Genomic DNA, 22,864 nt, shown 5'->3' with positions numbered 1-22,864 from the left:
AAAATCAGAACAACAGCTGCCTCACAGTGCTTTTATTGTAAGGACCATACAATAATACAAAGAAAACGCCAACCATCAAACGACTCTCTGATCAAACACTTGGCGACAGTGGGAAGGAAAAACCTCCTTTTCATATTGAGAAACCTCTGGCAGAACCAGGCTCAGGGCAGGGTAGCCATTTGCCGCCACCTGTTGGCGTTATGGAAGGAAAAGGCAACAAAAGACACACTTATCACATCCAACACGGTACATAATTTTTGAGCAATGTTCACATGGTGTCACGAGAGAAAGCTCTCTGTCCTGTGGCACCATCATCATGCCAGAGCGATGTAATAACTGAGCCTGATGCTCCAGGAAAACGCAGCCGTTAGATTGAGATTGCCCAACAATTAATATGAGATGTAACACATCAAATACTATTTTAATTGCATTTAACACAGGCTTTCTGTAGGACTTTAAAATAATGTAATCAACTCCATTAAGTGTCCCAGTAAGCCATTCATACATCATATGAACAAGCCTTTGGTGCCATTATCAGCTACACCTGCACTTTGTCTTTTTAAAGCTGAAGACGTTGATATTATGTAATCGTGAATATTTCTGATACGTTTTACAGCAACTTCAAGAGCGCAGTGAAGACCTAGACGACAGAGAATGTCTGAAACAGGCGCTTACAGCTCTGCTTAACCTTCAATCTAGCATGGAGCGAATTTATGCCAAACACCAGCCTCGACGTAAACCTGGGTACGTCTACTTACTATTAATAAGCAATAAAGACTTATGTTTGTCTACTTATATTTCAGTGGTTCAGCATTTAAAAACTTGTGCACTGAGCTTTGGGGTTTTCTGACCAAACTTTATTCCTCCCTCACAGTGAGCCAATGTATCGTCTGTATAGCAGGCAGATTCGTAGCAAACAGCTAGCCATCAAACGCATGAACGAGATCCAGAAAAGCATCGACGGCTGGGAGGGAAAAGACATCGGTCAGTGCTGCAGCGAGTTCATCTTGGAGGGCCCGCTTATACGTGCAGGTGCTAAACACGAGAGACACAACTTCCTTTTTGATGGCCTGATGATCAGCTGTAAGGCCAATCAGAGTTCACGGCTCCCGGGAGCGGGTAGCGGGGCGGAGTTCCGTCTGAAAGAGAAGTTTGTTCTGAGGAAGGTCAGCATTACGGACCGCGAGGACTCGCCAGAGCTGCGGAACGCCTTTGAACTGGTAGCCAAAGATGATACCCGTGCCGTATTCTGTGCTCGTACAGCAGAGGAGAAGGAAGCGTGGATGGCAGCGCTGGTGACTCTGCAATACCGGTCTACTTTAGATCGCATGTTGGACACTGAGCTGCAGCAAGAGGAGCAGGCACAGCCTCTAAGACTGCCCTCTCCAGAGGTGTACCGTTTTGCGGTGCAGGACTCTGAGGAGAATATAGTGTTTGAGGACAAAGTGCAGAGCAAAACAGGAATCCCCATCATTAAAGCCGGCACAGTGGACAAGCTCATAGAGAGGCTCACATACCATATGTATGCTGGTAAGCTGCTGCATAAGCTTCACTAGTGGCAATGAATATTTTAATTTCCTTTATGTTTATCATCTGTTTGATCTTTTTCTAGATCCCAATTTCGTTCGCACATTTCTTACCACATACCGATCATTCTGCAAGCCACACGAGTTTCTCACCCTGCTGATAGACAGGTTCAGTCTTTTCCGTGACTACAGTAATTCTTTTGCTATAATTCGTGATTTTGCACAACTGTAACTGACGTCAGGGTACACCTGATCATTTCTTTTCTCAGGCTTACGATTCCTGATCCAGAACCAACAGATGAAGACAGACAGATACTGATGACCAATGATCATCCGATGGTAGCCCAGCTCCAAAGGTTCCGAAAGGAATACGTACAGCCGGTCCAACTCAGGTGAAGAATTTGCTCATGTGCAAGTTAATTGTGTATTTGAGTGAAAGTAGAAAGACGGGGAACACTAACAGTGAAAGAAATAATATACTGTTCAAAAGTCTTGAGTCAATACTCATTTTAAACACTGAAATACTGTATGTAAGGCAAAAAGTAGCGTTTTTGGTTTGTTTTGTTATTTTTAACCCCTCGGCCGTAAAAGGCTGATCTGGTATTGTCGTCACCCCGCCGGGCACATGGGAGGGCAGGCGATGTGGACGCCTGAGTTTGTGAATGCGATAACTTGAGAACAAGGCAACATATGAGCTTCAAATTGACCCCATAAGGGTATGTACTAAAAATCTCAGATGAGTTTGAAGCTCAGTGACCTCAACCTCAAGAACGAGGTCAAAGGTCAAGTTTTCTGAAAATCTTGTGAATGCCATGACACACGAAGGAAGTCATCTACGACTTTCAAATTGACACCCTAGGTCTATCTCCTAATAATCTCAGATGGTTTTTAATGTTAGTGGCCTCGATGTAAAGGTCAAAGGTCAGAAGTCAAATGTTTTGAAAATCTTGTGAATGCAGTCAAGGTTTGGCAATGGCAAGGGACATCGTAAGATGAACTTCATGTTTGGGTCATTTTAAATTCAAGTGCTATGTGTTTTACTAAGCTCCAAAACACAACTTTGAGTTTAATACACAGCTGGACAACCTGCATTTTTAGATAAACATCACTCAAATTTGTAGAAAGCTTATTCTACTTGTTATTTAAGTGCTTTCTTGTGTCTGTCGCCCTGTTAAGGCAAAAATGTTCTCACCATGTCACAGAATTACTTTTGTATTTGACTGTGTATCCTTATAAGGAGCAGCAGAGTCTGACCTAATCTTGTAAGTCCCCTTTTAAAAAAGAGGGAGCTCCTTAGTGTCAAACATGCTCCTGTAAATTCTGTGAATGTTAGTCACAGAAACGATGACAAAACGAGTGGACCTTATAAACTAGGTAAAGTCCTGTACTGCTATTATATTACATTCTGAGGAAGAGTTTAAAATCTTTGAAGTGTCTGTCTTAAACAAAGCCTTCAGGATGTTTTAGAGTGTACATGCAGGACAAAAGTATGTGTGGTCTGTTGTTCAGTAAGCACTTAAATGTGGTCAGACTGTGTATTTTAACACTGGCACTTCAGAAGGTGTCCCTCTTTCGACGTTTGCTTTTCCCTTTTAAGGCATGTCTCTGTGAACTACTTGGCAATCTTATGTATTTCTTTGACATACCAAATATAATTGTTAATGTCAACAAACGGTAGAAATATCTTCCCTTGTAGATGTACTTTGCAAACTGTATGCATATTGTCCTAATAAACCTGTGAAGCTCTAATAATAAATTAACTCAACTACCTTTTTCACCTCGCAGGGTTCTCAATGTTTTCCGTCAGTGGGTTGAACATCATTTCTACGACTTTGAGAACGACGCAGAGCTTAGAAGTCGACTAGAAGAATACTTCACCACCAAAATTCAACTGCGAGGTCAGTCACAAACACAAACGGCTGCTTCCATAAATAAACATTTGACACAACATGGGAAAAGCCGTCCTACAGCTGAACTTTGCAATATTTCCAGCGTTTATCTATCAAAGCTACGTCCAAAAGGGTGTTTATTGAGCCACCTCTGATGCGTAAATTGCAAATAAACAGCAAGCAATGTTATTTTATCTAAATCCTCGTGTGCCATATATTGGTACGTCAAAATCATACGGCGACCATATACGACAAGGTTCGATATCGTGTCCTGGGTTCGATTGCAACCCATGGCTCTTCCCCTGCTCTCTCTACCCTTTTTGCTGTCTGAAACATGTTCACTGTCCAATCAAAGAAGGCAAAAATGCCCCCAAAAATAATGTTTCAAAAAATCTAATTGCTGTTCATAACTTCTTGTCCTAAGTTGAGGTATATTTTGGTAAAATCTAACTTTGAATATGATATTCTGAAATTATGTCCCCCTGTTAAATTATCTCGTCACCTCTTGCATTTTTAGTTATTTTTGTGTGTGTATAAAAATATTAACCTATATCCATGTGCAGGAAAAGAAAGGGTTCAGACACTATATTGCAGCTATAAATAATTTGTCTGTACGGGATCATTATCAGGCAAATTGCTGTCTTCTGACTTAAAATATAGTCTTTTTGTTTGCCTTAAAAAGACCACATCACTACTGTGATGATTGATTTGATGATTTGTCCAACTACTGTCTGTTTGGATCTGAGCAAAGCCTCACTGGGCTTCTTGATGTAGTCTCTAGTGTAGTTTTACCTGTGAAACATGAGTACAGTGACACACCAGTGGTTAATGGATGATTTTTTTTTTTTTTATGTATTTATTTATTTATTTCAGGTAAGTCCATGAGAAAGTGGGTGGAGTCCATCAATAAGATCATCAGGAGAAAGATGCAGCCTCAGACAAACGGCGTCAGTCCCAGCATCACATTTGAGAGCTCGCCTCCTTCCATCGAGTGGCACATCTGCAGAAGCGGCCAACTGGAGTTGTTTGACCTCATGACCCTTCACCCCATAGAGATTGCACGTCAGCTGACACTGATAGAGTCTGAGCTGTACAGGTCAGTCACTCATAGCCATAGAAGTGGAAGGTTGAAGTCAGAAAATGCGTGTAGCAATCGGCTTCTTTACATAGAGAAATAAAATTCTGCTTCCACAGAGCTGTTCGGCCCTCCGAGCTGGTCGGCAGCGTCTGGACCAAAGAGGACAAAGAGAAGCACTCTCCAAACTTGCTCCGCATGATTCGCCACACTACCAACCTTACTCTGTGGTTTGAGAAGTGAGTCACTTTGCTTATAAGAAAATTCACCGTTAATTTTTCAGGTCCCGTTTCCTCTAACGATGTTTCGTGGATGTGTTTGCGTGTTTCAGGTGTATTGTGGAGACAATGAACCTGGAAGAGAGGGTGGCGGTGTTCACACGGGTCATAGAGATTCTGCAGGTTTTCCAGGAGCTCAATAACTTCAACGGTGTGCTGGAGGTGCTCAGTGCTATCAACTCTGTTGCAGTCTACAGACTTGATCACACCTATGAGGTGAGTGAGATATGAGGAGAAAAACAGGACTACACAAATTAAAGCAGAAGTCGTTTGCTTCAGAGGAGCCAGACCTTTTCCTTTTTCTAGTGGTCTTAAGTGAAAATGAGTGAAAGCCTGGGGAATCGTTCAAGGGATGAACCAGTGCTATGTCAGCACATTGTGGACAACTTAGCATAAAAATGCTAAAAATGACAAAGTTTGACAAGGATAAAATAGTGTTTTGCTCCAACAAAATGATTTCCAAACAGATATCAGCCAATAACTCGGCATATCTTGGCATCTCAGTACTGTGTACTTCCAAAAAAACAAAATGTATAGGGACCTGAACAAGTGGAGAAAGAGAGAAGAAAAGCATCTGCTGCTGCTGCTGTATGCTAAATTACACCAGAACTGGACTGAGAATCAGTAGCAGCAGCTCTGTTGGAGTGATGAATCCATCTTTGACTTGTTTGGTTGAAATCAGAGGTCAAGAAAGTAACAACAGTGTCTGCAGCCAGCCTTTAAAACACAGTGGAGGAGAACTTGACTAAGAAATATTGATGTTCTAGCTTGTTAAAAACTCTGTTTGCCTTTATACACAGTCTTTCCAGGTGTTCGCATGTGTTTCAATAAATTCCTTTGCCTTTTTTTTCTAATAGCAAAGTAGGAAAAACAAAAATGAGGGAGGGCTCAAGGCCTCTGCACATTTCTGTGTTTGTGTGTCTACATGCAATGTTTGGCGTTGATTTTGAAACTGGCATTTACGCTGTAAGGCTGAGGTGGTGATCAGACTGCAGTCTGAGCTCTTCTCCCTCACCTTTGCAGGCAGTACCAGAGAGGAAAAGGAAGATCCTGGAAGAGGCAGCAGAACTGAGCAAGGACCATTTTAAGAAATACTTGGCTAAACTCAAGTCGATAAACCCACCCTGTGTGCCTTTCTTTGGTAAGTCTTCTACAGTCTTCTGACTGTGCTAGTGAAGGATGGCAGGACAAAAAAAATGTTGACTTAAAGTAGTTGTGTCTGGATCCTGGCTGTGCTGTGAGTCACCATTATTTATCAGAAAACAATTCAATCTCTTGTTTGTCCTGGGAGTTGTTTTTATAATAGTAAATTGACTTAACAAGTGAGAAAGTACTGAACAAATAAACACTTCAAGCTCTACTCACATTTTTTGTTTTTTGGTCCTCAGGTATCTATTTAACCAACATACTGAAGACGGAGGAAGGCAACCCAGACTTCCTGAAACGCCACGGGAAGGATCTGATCAACTTCAGCAAGAGGAGGAAAGTGGCGGAAATCACAGGAGAGATCCAGCAGTATCAGAACCAGCCCTACTGTCTGAAAGTGGAGCCCGAGATGAGGGTGAGCACTCGCCTTTCCAGAATTGTCTTTGAGCTTGTCTTAACTGTGCCCAGTACCTGAGTTCTGACTAATGATTGTGTTGCACAGAAATTTTTCGAGAACCTGAACCCGATGGGTAACCTGAGCGAGAAGGAGTTTACTGACTACCTGTTCAGAAAGTCTCTGGAAATAGAGCCTCGGAACTGCAGGCAGCCTCCTCGATTTGTGAGTATTTATAATTTAGTGAAGTTTTTACTGCTCTTATACAAGTTCCAGTTCAGTTGCGGATTGGAAAGGGCAGGTTGGATTATTTAAATTGGATCTCAGTAAGTTCAATCAATATAAGATCAATCCCATCCTGAGAAATGTGTTATCTCTTGATTCTCCTCTCTCATTGCAGCCCAGGAAGACCGTGTACAGTCTGAAATCCCCGGGTATCCGCCCCGTGCGAACATCTACCTCTGGCACCCTAAAGGGCCACCCTGTCCCCCTGGAGAGGGACCCCCCACACAAGATCACCTTCCGGAGTATCAATGAGAACGATTCGGAGTCGCTGGTTTCGGTGCCCACCTCTCCGAACACGCCCACTCCCCCACAGTCGGCCACTCCTGACTTTAACTCAGTTTTCACAGAGCACGACCAGCTCAGCAACTCCTACGGCGGTGAGTGTGAGGCCGATGCTTGATCCATGGTTTACAAAGAAAAGCGTGCAGCTAGTCCAAGTATTGCAGATCCAAGTTAAATTATATACTATGCCCCTACATTCTCCGATAGTAGAGTTTAGGTTTCAGGTTAATAAATGTTTCTAATTCCTTCTGCCACATGTGACCTTAATCTTCTGTGTTTGAATTTCACAGGTAGTAGCAACTCCATATTTGCTCCAGTTCTCCTGTTTACTGGAAGTGAGTGTGAAGTTTATTTTGATTGCTCCCGATTGTAGTTCTGCACAATTCTGCCAATATAAAAGTAGCCGAGCATGTCAGCTTTTTCATCCGTTTTAATCCGTGTTTTCCGTTTTCCTCAGAGTTACAGTCTGCGTCATGTGGTAGCCTCCACCACCTTGGAGAGGAGCTAAAGCCACCACCTCTGCCGCCTCGAAGGAAAGACACCATGTCGGACACTAAAGTAAGAGCAGTGCGCCGTTTCTGCATCATTATGAGTTTTGCAAAGACTTACCTCAGTTCTCTGAAGTCAAGATGATTTAAAGTTGAAGACTTGGAGTCATTTTAAGAGTTTGTTTTGGCATTTAAGATCACTTTAATGGTCACGGGTTTATAAAATCGAGCACCTAGGCATGCTTCTGCAAACATTTGTGAATGGGTGGATTAAGAATAAAATGTCACTGTACATATGTATGCAAAGCTAGACGAGTGAATATTTTTAGCAGTGCTTTTCCTTCCCAATTTGAGCTCATTCCTTGCTCCAAACTCATCACCAACATATTTAAAGCCTAGCACTGTTTTCGGCTTCACATTCACACGCTCGCACTCTGATGGATGCGTCGGGGGCAACTCGACGGTAAAATCCGTCACAAAGGGGTATATGCTGCTACACTGAAAACCTAACTGCAGTCGCTTTTGTTTGTAATCAGACTGCTGCAGTCACCTGTAGTTTGCACTGGTAAAATACCCACCAAGTGGTTGATGCTGGGAAGAGAGTAAAAGTTACACTTTTTAAAATGTGTTGGTGTCAGAACAGCTTTTACTTTGAAGGAGACTGTTTGGAGAGTAAAACGATGCGTATTTGCGCACAACTCGGCATCTTCCACTCAAACCATGGGCAAGCACGGCAATCAGTTAGGCAATGCCAAGGTTTTTGGTCCAGCACCCTCTATCATCAGCTTCACTCCACAACCACTTGCAGCTGGTGGTTACCAGATGGATGCTAACCGGCTCTGAGGCCTCAGGGAAAGGACTGTAATGCTTACATTGTACATTAACTGAGCTGGAAAAAACAAATCCAGATTTTTACCAGCTTTTTCCACATAGTAACTTTGTAAGAAAATAACTTCACATGGCATGAATGCTTTCTGATATCTCTGAAGCCCCCTTGTGGGGATGTAGAGCGCTGTGTTAGGAATCACTGATGTGCAATAAACAGGGCAGCATGTGTAGTAAGTCTGACACACCTCTTATGTGTTTATGTCTCAGCTGAGCTCCAGGTCCGACAGCCCTCCTGCCATCCCTCCCCGGGTGCCGCCTCCTCTGCACAGGAACCAGCCTCGACCCCCAGTCTACAACGGCCCTCCCACCGATGGCCCCTTGCCCAGCCCTCCACCTCCACCACCACCCCGCGACCCCATCCCAGACACGCCTCCCCCGGTGCCCCAGCGACCCCCGGAGATCTTCATCAACTACCCTGTCAACCAGCCTTCGCCCGTGGGCCGATATACCTGGGATTACGGCAGCTCGCCCAGTTCCCCAAACACGCCACCCAGCACACCGTCCCCTCGCATTGCCAGGCGGGGCTGCTCTCTCAGCGCCAGCCAGAATAGCCTCTGCCCTCTCTCTATTCCCACCTCCGCTCCACCTGTCCCCCCTCGCTACAACTCCAGCCCACACCTCCCTAAACTCCCACCAAAGACATACAAAAGGGAGCTGCTACAGGCGCCAGTACAAAGCCTCTCGCTGGTGGAGAACACCGACAGCAGCCACTGAGCCAACTTTTCCTTCACCACCACCGAAAGGCAAACTTCAAACTTGCTCCTTCAAACTACAACACAGATGACTCAAAGCTACTGATCTGAAAGAAAAACACTGCTCAACATACAAACTCCACCAACCCCCGCTGTGCCTCTCAGGGGGATCGGTAGCTCCACCTCCATCGTTAAAACCCGCCGTGCCAATGAGAAACCCACACCGGCGTGCCAGCTATTAAACACCAAGGAGTGTTTGTCGGCTTGGAGCGTTACCTCCTGCTCCTGATGATAAAAGTTCTCATGTCTCACACACTTCGCTTACCCCACAGCCCCACATCTCCGTCACCAGTCGGGATGGCGGAGAGGAGGGGAGAATGTGGGGACCTTGGATTTTGTAGCTTCAACTGTCGTGCTTTTGTTTTCTTTTGGGCATTGACGTGATTTGGAGTCTTGCAGCTCACAGATGTAGCTCACTCACAGTGGCTGTAAGCAGCAAATGTTTTCATTGATTTGTTTTTCCTAACTGAAAGCAAACAGTTGCCAAAGTCTTATTTTTATTCAGGGGGATAAGGGATTTTTGTTTTTGTTTTAAATAAATGTGACATTAGCAGAAACACCAAGGAGGTGACACTGAATCCCCTTCCCCCCTCACACCTTGTATCTCAGCTGAACACTGTGACTGTAAGAACATGAGTCAAACTTTTTTTCTTTCTTTTTGAAGACGGGCCTCTCCACAGCCACAAAACGTTGCCTTTAAAAATAAATAAATCAAACAGCGTTGACCTCTGACCCCAGGCTCCAGTTCTCTCAGCGCAGTCTTGAAAACGAGAGCTGAGAACACTCCATTTGCACATCAGTTTTGGGCAAAGTCAGCAGGTTTTGATTGGACTTACTAAATAAATAAAACATCCGTCTGCGCTGCACGACGGAGGGAAGTCTGCCACGATATCAAACAGCACCTCCAGGTCGAAGTCGAGGACTCCGACATGTCCTCCTGCTCTTCAAAAGCCGATGTCTTAACCGAATCCCTTAAGGATGCGCGCTGCTGTCTGACACTGTGCTCCTCTCCAGAAGCCACCCTCATGGCCAACTCTTCTTCTTTGGTATTAAAACTTAGCACTGGAAGCACGCATCCTCCCACCAAAGCTGGGTCTGCCGGTGGCTGCTCCAAAGACCTAAAAACAACCACCAATCCATGAAAAAGGAACTTTTTAACCCAGCTTCTTCTTCTTTCTCTTTATTTTTTTTTTTTCTTTAATTTGCTTGAAACATTTTGTTTCCCTTTGAAAGACTGAAATAATCCTCGCATCATGCTCAAAATGTGCCTTTTATTTTGTTTTCTACTTCACGGAAATAAGTAAACGGTGTCTAAAATGCTAAAAAAAATAAATAAAAATAAAGTTGCCTATGTAATGTTTAGAACAAAGCTATACACTATGAAATTGTACATGTTTGTGGATACTGTGTGTGTATATATAACATGTATACACTAACTAAATAATTTGTATAAAGTGACAAGGGGTTTTTTCTGTTGTATTGTACGCTCATCCACATCTGTTCAGTCATATTGCCTAATAATCCACTGCTGCCACAGTCGGATAAAAAAGAAAAAACTCAGACGCAGGTCAACGTCACTAACTTACTCACAGACAATCTCCAGTTTATTAACTAAGGAAAGCCATTATTTCTTCCCTGCCCCTTAGGTGTTTCAAAGCAATGAAATTACAGTTCAGTATGCCAAGCACTTAACGCGACCTTCACTTTGTACATCCTACTAATTGCCTTTTTTTTTTTTCCCTCCTCCAAGACTTTTTAATAGTTACATTCATTAAACAGAGGTTGGAATTGTTTTAAAGTTCCAGTTGAATACATGCAGACGTAAATTCAACTGCAAGTATTGGAGCATAGTGAATAATTAGAATTTTTATTTCCTTTTTTCCTTGTTTTTTCTCCTGAGAAACACACTTTGTGCACTTTAGGCTGTACTGTTGAAGAGCCACAGTTGTTATAGGTCATGTTTGTAAACACAGTGGTCCTATGCAACTGTTAAACCTGCTTTCTACGTGGATCAGGGCAGAACAAACACACGTCTACCGCCTCGCTTTTATCCCCCATGCTGGGTCTGACATGTTCGACCGCCGTGAGCAGAATTGCTTAAAAAAAAAAAAAAAAAAGCCTCACTCGTGCCCTTTTAACTCTTTGCTTTTGCGCTGAAAGTACAGAGCCCCTCTATTCCTCGTGCTTGATGGCAGTGGATAATTCAGTTTTTGATCCAACTTGGGATGAAAGGCGTGCGTAGGAGCATTTCTATAAAGAGTAGAAGTGACTGCATTTGACTGTTTCTGCCCATGTTTTTGTCCCAAGTTTCCCATATCAGGATTGTTGGGGTTCATTTCAGAAGATTTTTTTTTTTTTTTTTTCCTTTTTAAACCCTCAACAGAACCTTTTTGGTGGCAATGTAACAGCTTGATCCAGCATTTGGTTTATTTGATGGTATGTGGCCTTTTAACTGCTTTGTATTAATGGTCTTGATGAGATTAATAAATCACCCAGTCTTATTTTGTACTGAACTACTCCTTTCTCTTCATTTTGTTCCCTTATATGTAGACAGTGGAAATGAGGCAAATTGTTATTCTGAGCGGGGCACTCTGAAACTGCATCTGTGAGCAGACCAGCAGCAGAGACCCCATCAAAAGATCAATACGTCACTGTCGCATCAGCGATAGAGAAGCTGCTTCATCACTGAGTTGCCCAACTCGTGCAGTGCCCATTCAGAGAGTGTAACTCGTGATTTTTCTGTAGTTAGAATTCACATCACATGCAGGTCAAGTTAAGAGGATACTGGCCACTTTATTAGTTACAGGGCTGTATCTATCGACTATTTCAGTAATCAAGTAACTGGATAAGAAATACTTTGGTCTTATTAGTGAGCAATGATAACTATTGAAGAGGGGAAAAAACATTAAAATTTTAAAAACATCGCTTTCCATTTTTAACTCCATACAACATCTGTCCAGGAAAAGCCCTAAATAATTCCTTTGATCGTGTACATGCCATATTGGAGTTACATTTTTTTTTTAAATAAAATATCTTAAATGCAAAAATGTATAGTCTCACCGGCCCTCGAGGAGTTCGACACCTGTGATTTAACCAGTGTGGCATGAGACAGAATGATGGGTGGAACAGTGGTTAGCACTGTTACCTCACAGCAAGAAGGTCCTGAGTTCAATTCCACCATCAGGCTGTGGTTTTGCTGTGTGGAGTTTGCATGTTCTCCATGTGTTTGCTTTGGTTCTCTCACAAAGACATGCAGTTAGTGGGGATAGGTTAGCTGGAAATTCATAGGTGTGAATGTGAGTGCATATGGTTGTTTGTGTGTATATGTTATCCCTGTGACAGACTGGTGACCTGTCCAGGGTGTACCCTGCCTTTTGCCCTAAGACAGCTGGGATGGGCTCCAGCCCCCTGAAGAGGATTGATGGTATGAGACAGTTAAAAGTTTATCTTTTAATAGAACTTACAACAGTATGTACTGTGCACAAAAATAAATGGCTTTCATATTTTACGAGTTTAAAACCTTTATTTTTTTTTTTTACAATATTAATGGTAAATGGCCTGTATTTGTATAGCGCTTTTCTAGTCCCTAAGGACCCCAAAGCGCTTTACACAACCTGTCATCCACCCATTCACACACACATTCACATATTACAAGAAAATATATATATACTCTTCTGTGTTGAATTGAATGTCCTGTGAGCAGTGCCTGCATCTGTTCACTCGATTTTTGTCTTACCGTTCCAGTTTTCTAAAGTTCAACAGGAAAGGTGGCTGGTCTCAGGTCAGTAAATGTCTCTTAAAGATGTGATTGTAAGGGACGCAGTAAGTTCTGCTACGCTGGTAGGACGCCACGCGTTAAAGTCAACTGTCCTGTTTCTGGAAACCATCAGGAAGCCGTTGGAGCTGAAACGTCCGGGGATGTTTCCCACGTCGAGCCAGACAAAAGGAGCCACGGAGTCAGAGTGGAGGGTCACTGAGAAGCATGTCTTTTTTTCTTCTACCTTCACCTGTGTGGAAGGACACATCAGTCTTTAGTGGCTTATGGAATAACTTAAATATATAACTCTATATCTATATGTATATAGCTGGATAGCGTAGTAGTTAGACTACACACCTTTGGAGCAGAGGATCGCATGTTCGATTCCCACCTGGGGTGTCTATATCCAGTATCCTTACAACTAGAGATTGATGATGTACAACATAAATGCTACGGCAAGGGGGAGCCAAGACGCCAGGTCAGGGGGGAGATATCATTACCCCCACCCGAGATTAGGCCAAGTGTGATAGGAGTAGGATCATGGCCAAGTACCAGAAGGTCTCTAGGCTTGTGAGGCTAAGCTGGATACAGGAACAGCTCCTGTACTACAACAACATCAGAACTGGAGAAAAGAGTAGTCGATATAAAGAGAGGAAAGGTAGCCTGCGGGGGATTGAAGGCACAGGCAATCAACCATGAAGAGGCCGCTAGGCAAGCCAGGCCATGACATCAAATCGTGGCTCAAGAGTTGGGAGTTCGTCTTGTAATCGGAAGGTTGCCGGTTCGAGCCCCGGCTTGGACAGTCTCGGTCGTTGTGCCCTTGGGCAAGACACTTCACCTGGTGGCGCCAGTGTCCGGCAGCCTCTGTCAGTGCGCCCCAGGGTGGCTGTACAAGCTACAATGTAGCTTGCCATCACCAGTGTGTGGATGACTGGTTGTGTAAAGTGCTTTGGGGTCCTTAGGGACTAGGAAAGCGCTATACAAATACAGGCCATTTACCATTCAAACTACAATGGCTAGTCACATGTATGTGGAATGGAAGGTTTCAACCTGAGCGGAAGAAACAAGGGACTGGTTAGTGTCAGCACCACAGTCCAGGATGAGAGTACCGAGGAAGGCAAGGAACCATCATGGAAGGACATGTCTATAATCAAGTTCTGGGCACAAGCTGGGCAAGGCAAGATGCCTGTCCTGAATCTGAAATTATTCAGATGATTTTCAGTAAAAATCAATGCTTACTGTAATGTTGGGTCTGCGGAGTCCTTGAGCATCTTTGGGCGAGCAGAGGAAGTGGTGGTTAGTGGGACCCTGCTGGCTGCTGTCGTCCTCCAGTTGGAAGGTGAGCAGGCAGGTAAGACGGGTACAGTTTCCGCATCCTGCTAACAGGCTGGCGACGGGCTGTTTGAAGACCGCCACAGCGCTACCTCCAGGCACGAGCAGCATGCTCGAGTTTAGCGTGCAGACTGGATCCAGCTCAGTCCAGGAGAACACATTCACCTGATGCACAAAAGTATGACAATATTAACAGCGCCAGTTTAAATTTACTGTTCAACTGATCTGCACTCCCCTACAAGCATTTAGACTTAAGAAGATAATTCTGTTTTTATCAATAGAAACTGTCATATTTTATAATGACAGAATATTTAACAAACATATTTCCACCCTCATTTATTTTACCATGAAGCATCACATCACATAACAGCAGCTAAGACTTTGATCTTTAAAGATGTTCAACACTGAAAACAGACAAAAATAACTAAATAAATAAATAAATAAATTATTCTGGCTCCTAAAGCCTACCACAGCCCTCAGCTTCAGGTCACGGCTCAGGTCTGAAATGGCGTAAATGACCAGTGTGTCGTCTTCCTCGAAAGCAACAGGAAAGACGGCTGCAAAGAAGCTCTGTGCAAAATAATGCAGCATTTTCCACTTCCCACCAAACTCTGTGCAAACAGATACACAAAGATGACTATGTAAGTATTTTAGAAAACAACCTCCACGTTAAAATGGTCACACTACCAAAGCTAAGAACACAAAGTTCTGAAGCAGTCTACACAAACAATTTGTCTTGCCACTCACCAATCGACGACCAGGAAGGCGCCTGCCAAATGTCATTGAGCTGCCAGTACAGCGCACCCATGGTGTGACCTTTGCCCTCTATAATTTCACTCCGACTTCTCCGATAAAACTCCGTCTGAGTCTTCACACACTGGGCCTGCATGACCTGGACATACAGCACAGTCAGCAAAATGTGTGACAACATTAAACGAGCTGAGCGGCTTAAAAAAGAACATTTTTTTATTCTTTTTTTGTCAGCGACTCTTGCGTTTGTAACTTGGGATACAGACAAATTAGCTTTGGCTGTTTTGTTACACTGCATGTGGAGGAGCTCATTCAATAAGCAACATATGCTCTAGTGCACACAACAAGACGCCCCCAGCCTGAGGTGCCTAGATGACCGACGGTTTTTGTACCAGATCTAGGAAGATGCTGCTGACAATCAGTTCTGCATTCATTTACATCCACCTGCACCACCCAAATGGAACATTGAGGTTCAAGAGGTCCCTCAAGCAAATCTCCACGACAGCTTCTCCTCGACTCAGGTTGGTTTTCTTTTACTTACAGTCTAAATACCACCTTAAAAGTATCACACACATGGACGGTTTGCATCTCACCTGAGTGATGTAGAGAGTATCTGTAAATCTTTTCAGGGGATCAGTGGCATTTGGCAGGTGGAAGTGTAGAGCAGTCTGCAGGATCATCTGCTGGTTTCCGTCTTCATGGTGTTGACGATGAGAAGTGAAATTACTGCCGTAGCTCCAGTCTTCTTTAATGGAAACCTGCAGCATCATAAAAGGAAAACACAAACAGTCAGCAACTTTAATCCATGTTTGCTTCCTTCTTTATAATATTTAGTTACCGGCTGCAAAGTGGAAAAGGACGGCCAGGACTGGAAACCATATTCAGAGGCAAAACGCGTCCGTGGGAAGGTCCTCCAGTCCCAGCAGTCGAGGATGTAGCTGTAGAAGTGAACGTCTCCGTAGTGAGGATCGTAGGGATTCTCCGCCACCCATCCTTCCTGCTCCGATTCAGCCCCGTTCGTTGGACTGGAGACAAGAAACGGGCGACTCTGGTCCTCCTAAAGGAGATGGGACTTTTGTTTCTACCGATTTGCAGGAGTAATACTGAAAATACATTGCTGGGCAAGTGTATTGCTCCAGTTCCTGATAATTAAATCATCAATTAAAAAAAACAACACAAAAACCTGCTTTTTGTATTTACTCGATTATCTTTGTTGAAACATGCACGTGTGGCAAATATGTAAAAAACTAATCAATCTGGACGGGAAAAACACTTTGGCAGTACCGTAAATTACAATACAGATAAATCAGTCATTTAAAACACAGATCCTTACATTAAGTGTGACATAACCAGACTCACCTCTTGCACAAGCTTCTTTATATTATCTACATAAAGCATCACATAGTCTCTGATGTATTTCGGCCTTTGAGAAGCTGGGATGTTGAACCAATCTGTTGCCAGAGCAGCTTCGTTTTCATTGTTACCGCTCCAAATTATTATAGAGGGGTGGGACTTCAGGCGCTGAACCTGAGCAGTAAAAAGAAAATAAGAGAAAGAAATAAAGGGAAACATCACTTCAAGCTTCTTTAGGATTTTAAATCTCCTCTCGGAGCCTTTCGAGAGAAACTGTGCGTTTGGTTTGTTTATCCAGTATTTTACACCTTCAGGAAATAAGAAAAATCACATCCGTATATCAACTGACCTGCTGGACGACCTCTTCTCTTACTGTCTGTATAAAGTCGGTCTCAGTGGGATACATTGCACAAGCGAACATGAAGTCCTGCCAAACCTAAAGATGTGTTTAAACACAGCGAGCAAACCATCTGTTTACAATATGTTCAGTGATGTTACACAACCAAAATCATGTAAAAATACCACAGACTGTTACATACATGTGCAAGAGCACAACAACTGGCTTATGCCAGCTGGATGTCATATTACACAAAGCAGTGCACAGTCTGTCAAGAAAGGTTTACATTTCAGGTAAACAAAAAATGTTTTAGTCCTTATTAGGTCTTAAAATGACTACTACATCTACTCAATCAGTAGTTTATAGAACTGCCTCTAACTGACTTTATTGATCTCTCATTGGTTCAGTTCATTGAGCTTTTGGGGGCATTTGTTTTTATGCACAGCTCTTTCAACACCCTGCCACAGCATTTCAATCAGCCTGAGGTCTGGACTTTGACTGGGTCATCACAACGTGATCATCATTCATTCTGATCATCATCCCATTGCCCCAAACGTTAGGTGTCAGACAGATGGCTTCACATCAAACAAAGGATAAAGGATGTCAAAACACACCTTAATGCTCCCGAACAGCAAACTGCTTTTATCAAGGTGCTCATAATCAGCTAATCAAACGCATTTGATTCTTATTTATTACCATCTTACTTATCCTGTTGAATCCTATGGAAGCGGTGAGGCTGTAAACAGATTTTCACACACTTTCTGCAATTTGGCTTATTTTTTGCTGAATGATGACTTTGTCTAATATGCCACGAGTTGTTTATTTGAGGTTGTAGTTACCGATTTTAAAACCTGCTAAGGACCAGATTATTTTTATTATATGTCCTGATCTGCAAAACCTTATAAAGACAATTACACACAAAAAACCCTGCAGAAGAATCATGTACCACGTCAGTATTTCAAAGGATACTCTATTATATATCAAGACTACAATAAGCTTTCTATCCAAGGAACTGTATCGTCTTCAGTTAATAGACCGTGCCAGTAAATCTCACCTGGTTTATGTTGGTCTCTTGCACCTGTGGGTATCACTACAAATGTCTCAAAGGCCACAACAAAATAAGTATTTAAAGTTTTGTTTTTAAACACTAGAGGGCAGCGTCACTTACCATGATCCCCAACTCATCACAAATTTCATAAAAGAGATCCTGTTCATACACTCCTCCTCCCCAGACCCTGAGGGCATTCATGTTAGCATCTACTGCTGATTGTAACAAGTTCTTTAAGCTGCAAGACAGACAGGCAGAAAGATCCGGCATTAATGAAAATAAAATACTAAAAAGACCCGACACGTACCTACACACAAGAGGCAAAAGAGGAATATAGGTTAAACTAAACAGCGACCACTTGACTGAACTCAAAAGAACCAACGTCCACTCACACATCAGGGGTGACCTGGTCCTGGAAGGAGTGGACTGGGATCCAGTTGGAGCCTTTGAGGAAAATTGGTTTCCCGTTGATACGGAAATAAAAGCTCAAGCCCGGGGATCCAACAACTGGCTCCTGGATGAGCTCCACGGTGCGAAAATACACCTGCGGGGGATACTCTCATGAGCGCTTTCAATTTACTACAACAGCTACTTTAAAAATCAGTGAAAACTTCAACTGTCCCATTCAATGTGGGGCAAGTGGCATGAAAATGAAAAAGGGTGTATAGTATTTTATTTTTCAACAAAGAAAAATAGTTTTTATTCCTTTTCTAAGTGGACACATCCAAAAAGTGCTTTTCCTGAGAAAAACAGTCTACTTCATTATTATTTCAACACCCATTCGTGAGTGAGACTGTGGTGCAATGGAGGAAAAGGAAGAGATCATCAGGGAGAGAATGAGATAAGAAGGAAACAGGTGTTTGCACAAGTGAAAACTTACATTAATAAAGTATTATTGTTATAAAAAACATGAAAAAGCTCTTAATGCTTAATTCTCAATTCAATCTAGAGTATTTTAGAGCTTTTTAGGTAAGCTGTATTGTGGTAGTAGCTTTTTATTTAGTCAATAAGACAGTCTCCTTTTCGAACCATTCATTTGTAGACATAGATTTAGCCGTTTGGCGACAATGACAAGAGATATGTTTGGAGGTGTAAAGGTGAGGCTTTAAAACCTAAGACCACTGCACCAGCTGTTAGGCATGGTGGTGGTAGCATCATGCTCTGGGGCCGTCGTAGAAGCTTGTTTATGGAAATCAAAAGCTTCTAGTTGAGGCACAACTTGCTAAGGGACATTTAACCAAATGTTATTGAGAGTGTACGTGTATATCTGATGCAGTATACTTTTGATTCTGTGAGGTTTAGAGAAAATCCAATATAAACTCAAACTTTGCAGTTATGCAATTTTTATATTGAAACCATAGACTGTATATAAAAGATGTATCCACTGTGACATCAGCTACTTGTTTGTGAAGTCTGCATTAAATTCTGCACTTTTGTTGTTAAACTGGACATCACACGCGAGCTACTGTGAAACTCAGGGACATTGTTCACTCAGTAGACAAAGAACAATAGATAGAGAAGAGATAGTTAAATCTGGTGACCCAATTAACTGCACTGGGATTAAAATCCATAAATATTTATGACTTTATTCTTCAATAAAGTCATAAACCATGTGAGAAGTAGGGTCATTTCTACAGAACCAAACTTTGTCTTGTAACCGTAAGATGCCACTCGATGCTGGACTTTAAAAACATTACAAGTTTAAGTTATCTGCATTGTCTTCAGTTGTCAGACTTGGAGGCTACGATAAATTGCACTGTGATTAAAATCCATAAATAAAAAATGAGGAGACTGCATGTGCTGACAGGCAGCACACTCTCACCTTAGACTCTGTGCTGAAAATTAAAAACTCATCCTGAAATCCTCTGATAGTGAGACGGTAAAACGGTTGTTCTCCATGTCCATTTGGCCACCATAGTTTCACCTGACTGGCCTGAATGAAGAAAAAAAATAAAGCATGAGCGTGGACGGGTAATTGATATTACACACAACAATGAGACTGGAGTCATTTCAAGCACCGTGTTGATGAGTATGGTGAAGTTGCTCTTGGTCTTTCCAGGGTTAAAGTGTGTCTGGAAGGTTTGCTCTGAATCCAGTTCAGGTATGGAGAGTGTGAGCTGGCCACGTGCTGTCTGAACTGCATCTATAAGAAGCTCAATCTGCACCCTCCACTGGGAGAAGGCATCATCTGGACAGATAGATTATTCATAAAAAGACACAGGAAATACTGGAATAAGTAAGAGAGGGCGCTTTATCGCGAAGATTCTCAGAACTTTCTGGAAAATAGCCCAAGATCCTTCCTGAGGAAGTCACAACAGAACACTGAACTCCAAAAATCTAAATTCAGTGCAGCTCGCAACAAATAAATAAATAAAATTCCTTTTTGTGTTGAGTGCCTGCGTCTTACACAACTGCTCTTATGCAATCGATAAATAATGCACCACTCTCTATCAGAGGAGAGACACTAAGGCTTTATAAAATTCTCCTTATATCTGAAATTGCCCCCAGTTTGACTATCCATTTATCCCCAAGAAAAGGTTGGTGATCAAGATTAGATGGGACGTACTGTAGAGAGGGACAGAGGAAACCTGGACGAGCTGCAGAATATCAAAAGCCTCGAGTCGAACGCCTTTCCACAGTCCCATCGTGGGGAACGAAGGTCCCCAGTCCCAACTGAAAGAGCTCTGCTCCTGGACCAACACAGACACTGAGGTTTATTTTTCTTCAGGCACAGTTACAGGTCCATACATATTGGCTCATGTCATCCACCGCAGTGGATTTTAAAGTCAACCTTTCACAATGCCATGGAAGGGCAGACTTTAAGCTTTAATTATAAAGGGTTTGCTGTTATGTTTGAAGGTATTCATTCTCTGTTTTTACCAGTTTATTTTCTAGAAGGGAGGGACTTACTTTTCTGATAAAATTGACATGGCATTCCCCTTTTTGGACACCTGGAGGACATTCAGGAGGAACTACGTAAGACGTGTGAGCTTTCCTCTGCTCAGACGCGTAAAGAATCGGTGACAGCAAACCAACTTGCAGAACATTTTCGCCGTCTTTCAGCAAGTCTTTCACAGAAAAGTCCTACACACCAAAAAAGCACAGCACACGGGTGATACATGTGCAAGAACATGTGGGGCGGTACTGTGCGCTTGTTTCAAGTTAAACATACATGTCGACAAAACATGTTGTTGGTCTTTCCAACAGCAATCCCATTGAGTGAAACCGACCCAACGGTGTCCACGCCATCAAACACAAGAAGCACCTTCTGCTTGACGCTATCAAGAGATTACACAGATTAGTTAGACAGAGAGCACAAGGAGTCTCTAGATTATGACCTATACAGGTATAGTGACCTCAGCTCAGCAGACAATGTAAATGTGGTTGTGTATGTCCAGTTATCGAGCGCAATCCATCGATAAGAGACATCGTTGAACCTGAAATACGGGTCCTGAAAGACAAAAAAGGACAAGGTTTATCTACCAGGAATGACAAATGCTAGTCCTCTTAGTTTTTGGCTGTCAAATGTTTTACCAGCACATGCAGTACATTTTATGTCAGTGCATAATGTGTTTAAGGGGTGCGGCTGTTTAAGGGGTGTTCCACTGTTTGTTTTCCCAGTCCAGCTCTTGTATAACTCGGCATACTCCAATCTTTTCTCTTGGCTTCCCTTCCTTATGAATGGGTTCTTGACAGCAACCTGTCCACAGAGACCTTCTGATCAGGTTTCAATGAACAGAAGCTGGATCAGCTGAAGGGCCAGCTGGATTTCTTCATACCTTTCAGATACTGTTCACCCACTGTAAGTAGTTTAGTGGGCCTGTCACTTTTGTATTTGTCCTTCACTTTTCCACTTTCCTCAATTTTTTTTAAAGACACCTTGCACATCATGCTGATATGCCATGTTGTCAGCTATTAGCTCTTTGGGAATCACCTTCTTGATATAAGAATGGGTTATATTCTAGGTTTTTATGTGTAGAAAGAAAATTGCTTTTTTCCCCTGCAGTTGGGTCCCTGTTTTATACTTGAGTTGCTTTATGCATAGATCAGTGTTAAGAGCTTTAATAAATGAACAAACGAACAAAAGCATTCTTCTTAAAATGGTCGGGATCAAGGACTCACCGGAAAATGAGTGACCTAGACCTTCAGAAAGCCTGGATAACTATTGCTCAACACCGTTTGTCATCTATCACAAACCTGATAGCTCCTTGCAGTAAATACTTCAAACAGCAGACATATTCTCAGAGTTTTGACATTTGTTTCCTTCTTGGAACTGGGATTAACCTTTAGTCTCACCTGTATATGTCTTTCACTCTTTGCACCCACGCAGGCTGTCTGATCTAATATATTTTACATACAATCTAAACATTTGATAAATGACTACATGGAATAAAATTTATAGGGATAAGTTAAAAATGCATTACTTAAATGCACATAAATGAAAGATTAAAGACTACAAATTAACACCATGAAGTGAGTCGTCTTACCGTGATGTATCCCTGCTGCTGCAGAGCTGAGTGGACACAGCCTGGGACCTGTGCAGGCAGTAACAATGAACCGTTGGAGTTTGACAGCCTCCATTTGCCGTTCAGGTTCACAGTGAGACGCTGCTGCAGAGAAAATACCGAGAAAACACCGGAAAACAAACACCAGCAGGCCCAGCCAGAGAGGCGCACATGCAGCAGCATACTTTAGATCTCGTTGTAGGCACGGAGAGTTCACTCAAGCCTCCATAATTGTGTACTCTTTTCGTTTTAACTTCGTTTACCCATACTGGGCTTCCGTGTTTGTCACGTGACCTGCTCGTGGTAGTCAGCTGTTCGCAGGCAGGAAGTTCAGGCGCGAAAAAGAGAAGCTTTTTTCTAACTCACCTTTCAACAAAATCCTGCTACAGGTTTAATATAAAAATATATTTTAAAGATGAATTAGATTTTTTAAAGCATAATTTCCTAATCAACAAACATATGTACTTATTTTAGAGGGACCAAATAAGGGAGTGTTTTGCATTTCTAAACACAAGGGTGTGTATACAACATTTACCGACATGGTAAGCAATTATGGAAAACTACTCAAGCAAAATGGAAGTCAGAGAAAACCTTTATATTTAGTAGGTCTCTTAGGAGGCAATATTTCTAAGCATATTACATATTACAATATACAGTATTGTGAAAAAGTTTGAGTCACCCTTTGTTTCTTTACATTTCCAGAGCCAGACTTTCTGAAGGTCCTTTGAAGTTTTCCTTTGGACATTTGCTGCCTTTTCACTCATTCTTAGCTCAGTCAT

General features: G+C 42.5%; 2 protein-coding genes across 2 annotated transcripts in view; one reads left to right on the top strand and one right to left on the bottom strand.

Annotated features, from left to right (window-relative positions):
* sos2 (son of sevenless homolog 2) overlaps positions 1 to 11,511 on the top strand; it is a 39,950-nt gene extending 28,439 nt beyond the window's left edge. Inside the window, exons 9-23 of the mRNA XM_080870395.1 lie at positions 617 to 744; positions 875 to 1,530; positions 1,613 to 1,694; positions 1,796 to 1,918; positions 3,312 to 3,424; positions 4,289 to 4,511; positions 4,610 to 4,729; positions 4,822 to 4,984; positions 5,792 to 5,909; positions 6,157 to 6,329; positions 6,417 to 6,533; positions 6,709 to 6,970; positions 7,166 to 7,210; positions 7,333 to 7,433; positions 8,459 to 11,511. Of these exons, the coding sequence (XP_080726521.1) occupies positions 617 to 744; positions 875 to 1,530; positions 1,613 to 1,694; positions 1,796 to 1,918; positions 3,312 to 3,424; positions 4,289 to 4,511; positions 4,610 to 4,729; positions 4,822 to 4,984; positions 5,792 to 5,909; positions 6,157 to 6,329; positions 6,417 to 6,533; positions 6,709 to 6,970; positions 7,166 to 7,210; positions 7,333 to 7,433; positions 8,459 to 8,965 (2,931 nt within the window). The 3' untranslated portion in view covers positions 8,966 to 11,511. The remainder of the gene's footprint in view (positions 1 to 616; positions 745 to 874; positions 1,531 to 1,612; positions 1,695 to 1,795; positions 1,919 to 3,311; positions 3,425 to 4,288; positions 4,512 to 4,609; positions 4,730 to 4,821; positions 4,985 to 5,791; positions 5,910 to 6,156; positions 6,330 to 6,416; positions 6,534 to 6,708; positions 6,971 to 7,165; positions 7,211 to 7,332; positions 7,434 to 8,458) is intronic.
* Positions 11,512 to 12,091: 580 nt separating this feature from the next.
* manba (mannosidase, beta A, lysosomal) lies at positions 12,092 to 22,402 on the bottom strand. The gene is made up of 17 exons (XM_080870217.1): positions 22,068 to 22,402; positions 20,937 to 21,031; positions 20,753 to 20,858; positions 20,491 to 20,664; positions 20,147 to 20,270; positions 19,599 to 19,768; positions 19,403 to 19,513; positions 17,973 to 18,124; positions 17,701 to 17,818; positions 16,545 to 16,631; positions 16,202 to 16,369; positions 15,681 to 15,899; positions 15,436 to 15,600; positions 14,840 to 14,984; positions 14,561 to 14,703; positions 14,000 to 14,257; positions 12,092 to 13,010 (listed from the first exon to the last, which is right to left on the bottom strand). The coding sequence occupies exons 1-17, from the start codon at positions 22,266 to 22,268 to the stop codon at positions 12,786 to 12,788; spliced, it is 2,661 nt and encodes an 886-aa protein (XP_080726343.1). The 5' UTR covers positions 22,269 to 22,402; the 3' UTR covers positions 12,092 to 12,785.
* Positions 22,403 to 22,864: the final 462 nt, after the last annotated feature.

This window comes from Rhamphochromis sp. 'chilingali', assembly GCF_963969265.1.
Source record: "Rhamphochromis sp. 'chilingali' genome assembly, chromosome: 21".
Taxonomy (NCBI): domain Eukaryota; kingdom Metazoa; phylum Chordata; class Actinopteri; order Cichliformes; family Cichlidae; genus Rhamphochromis; species Rhamphochromis sp. 'chilingali'.
This window is presented reverse-complemented; position numbering and strand designations above follow the sequence as displayed.

Coding starts and splice junctions, on each gene's coding strand:
- manba (XM_080870217.1), bottom strand. CDS start 22,268: ATGCTGCTGCATGTGCGCCTCTCTGGCTGGGCCTGCTGGTGTTTGTTT. Junction 18,125..19,402: donor TTTTCAGCACAGAGTCTAAG/GTGAGAGTGTGC, acceptor TATCCCCCGCAG/GTGTATTTTCGCACCGTGGA. Junction 13,011..13,999: donor TCCGCAGACCCAACATTACA/GTAAGCATTGAT, acceptor CCTTCCACACAG/GTGAAGGTAGAAGAAAAAAA.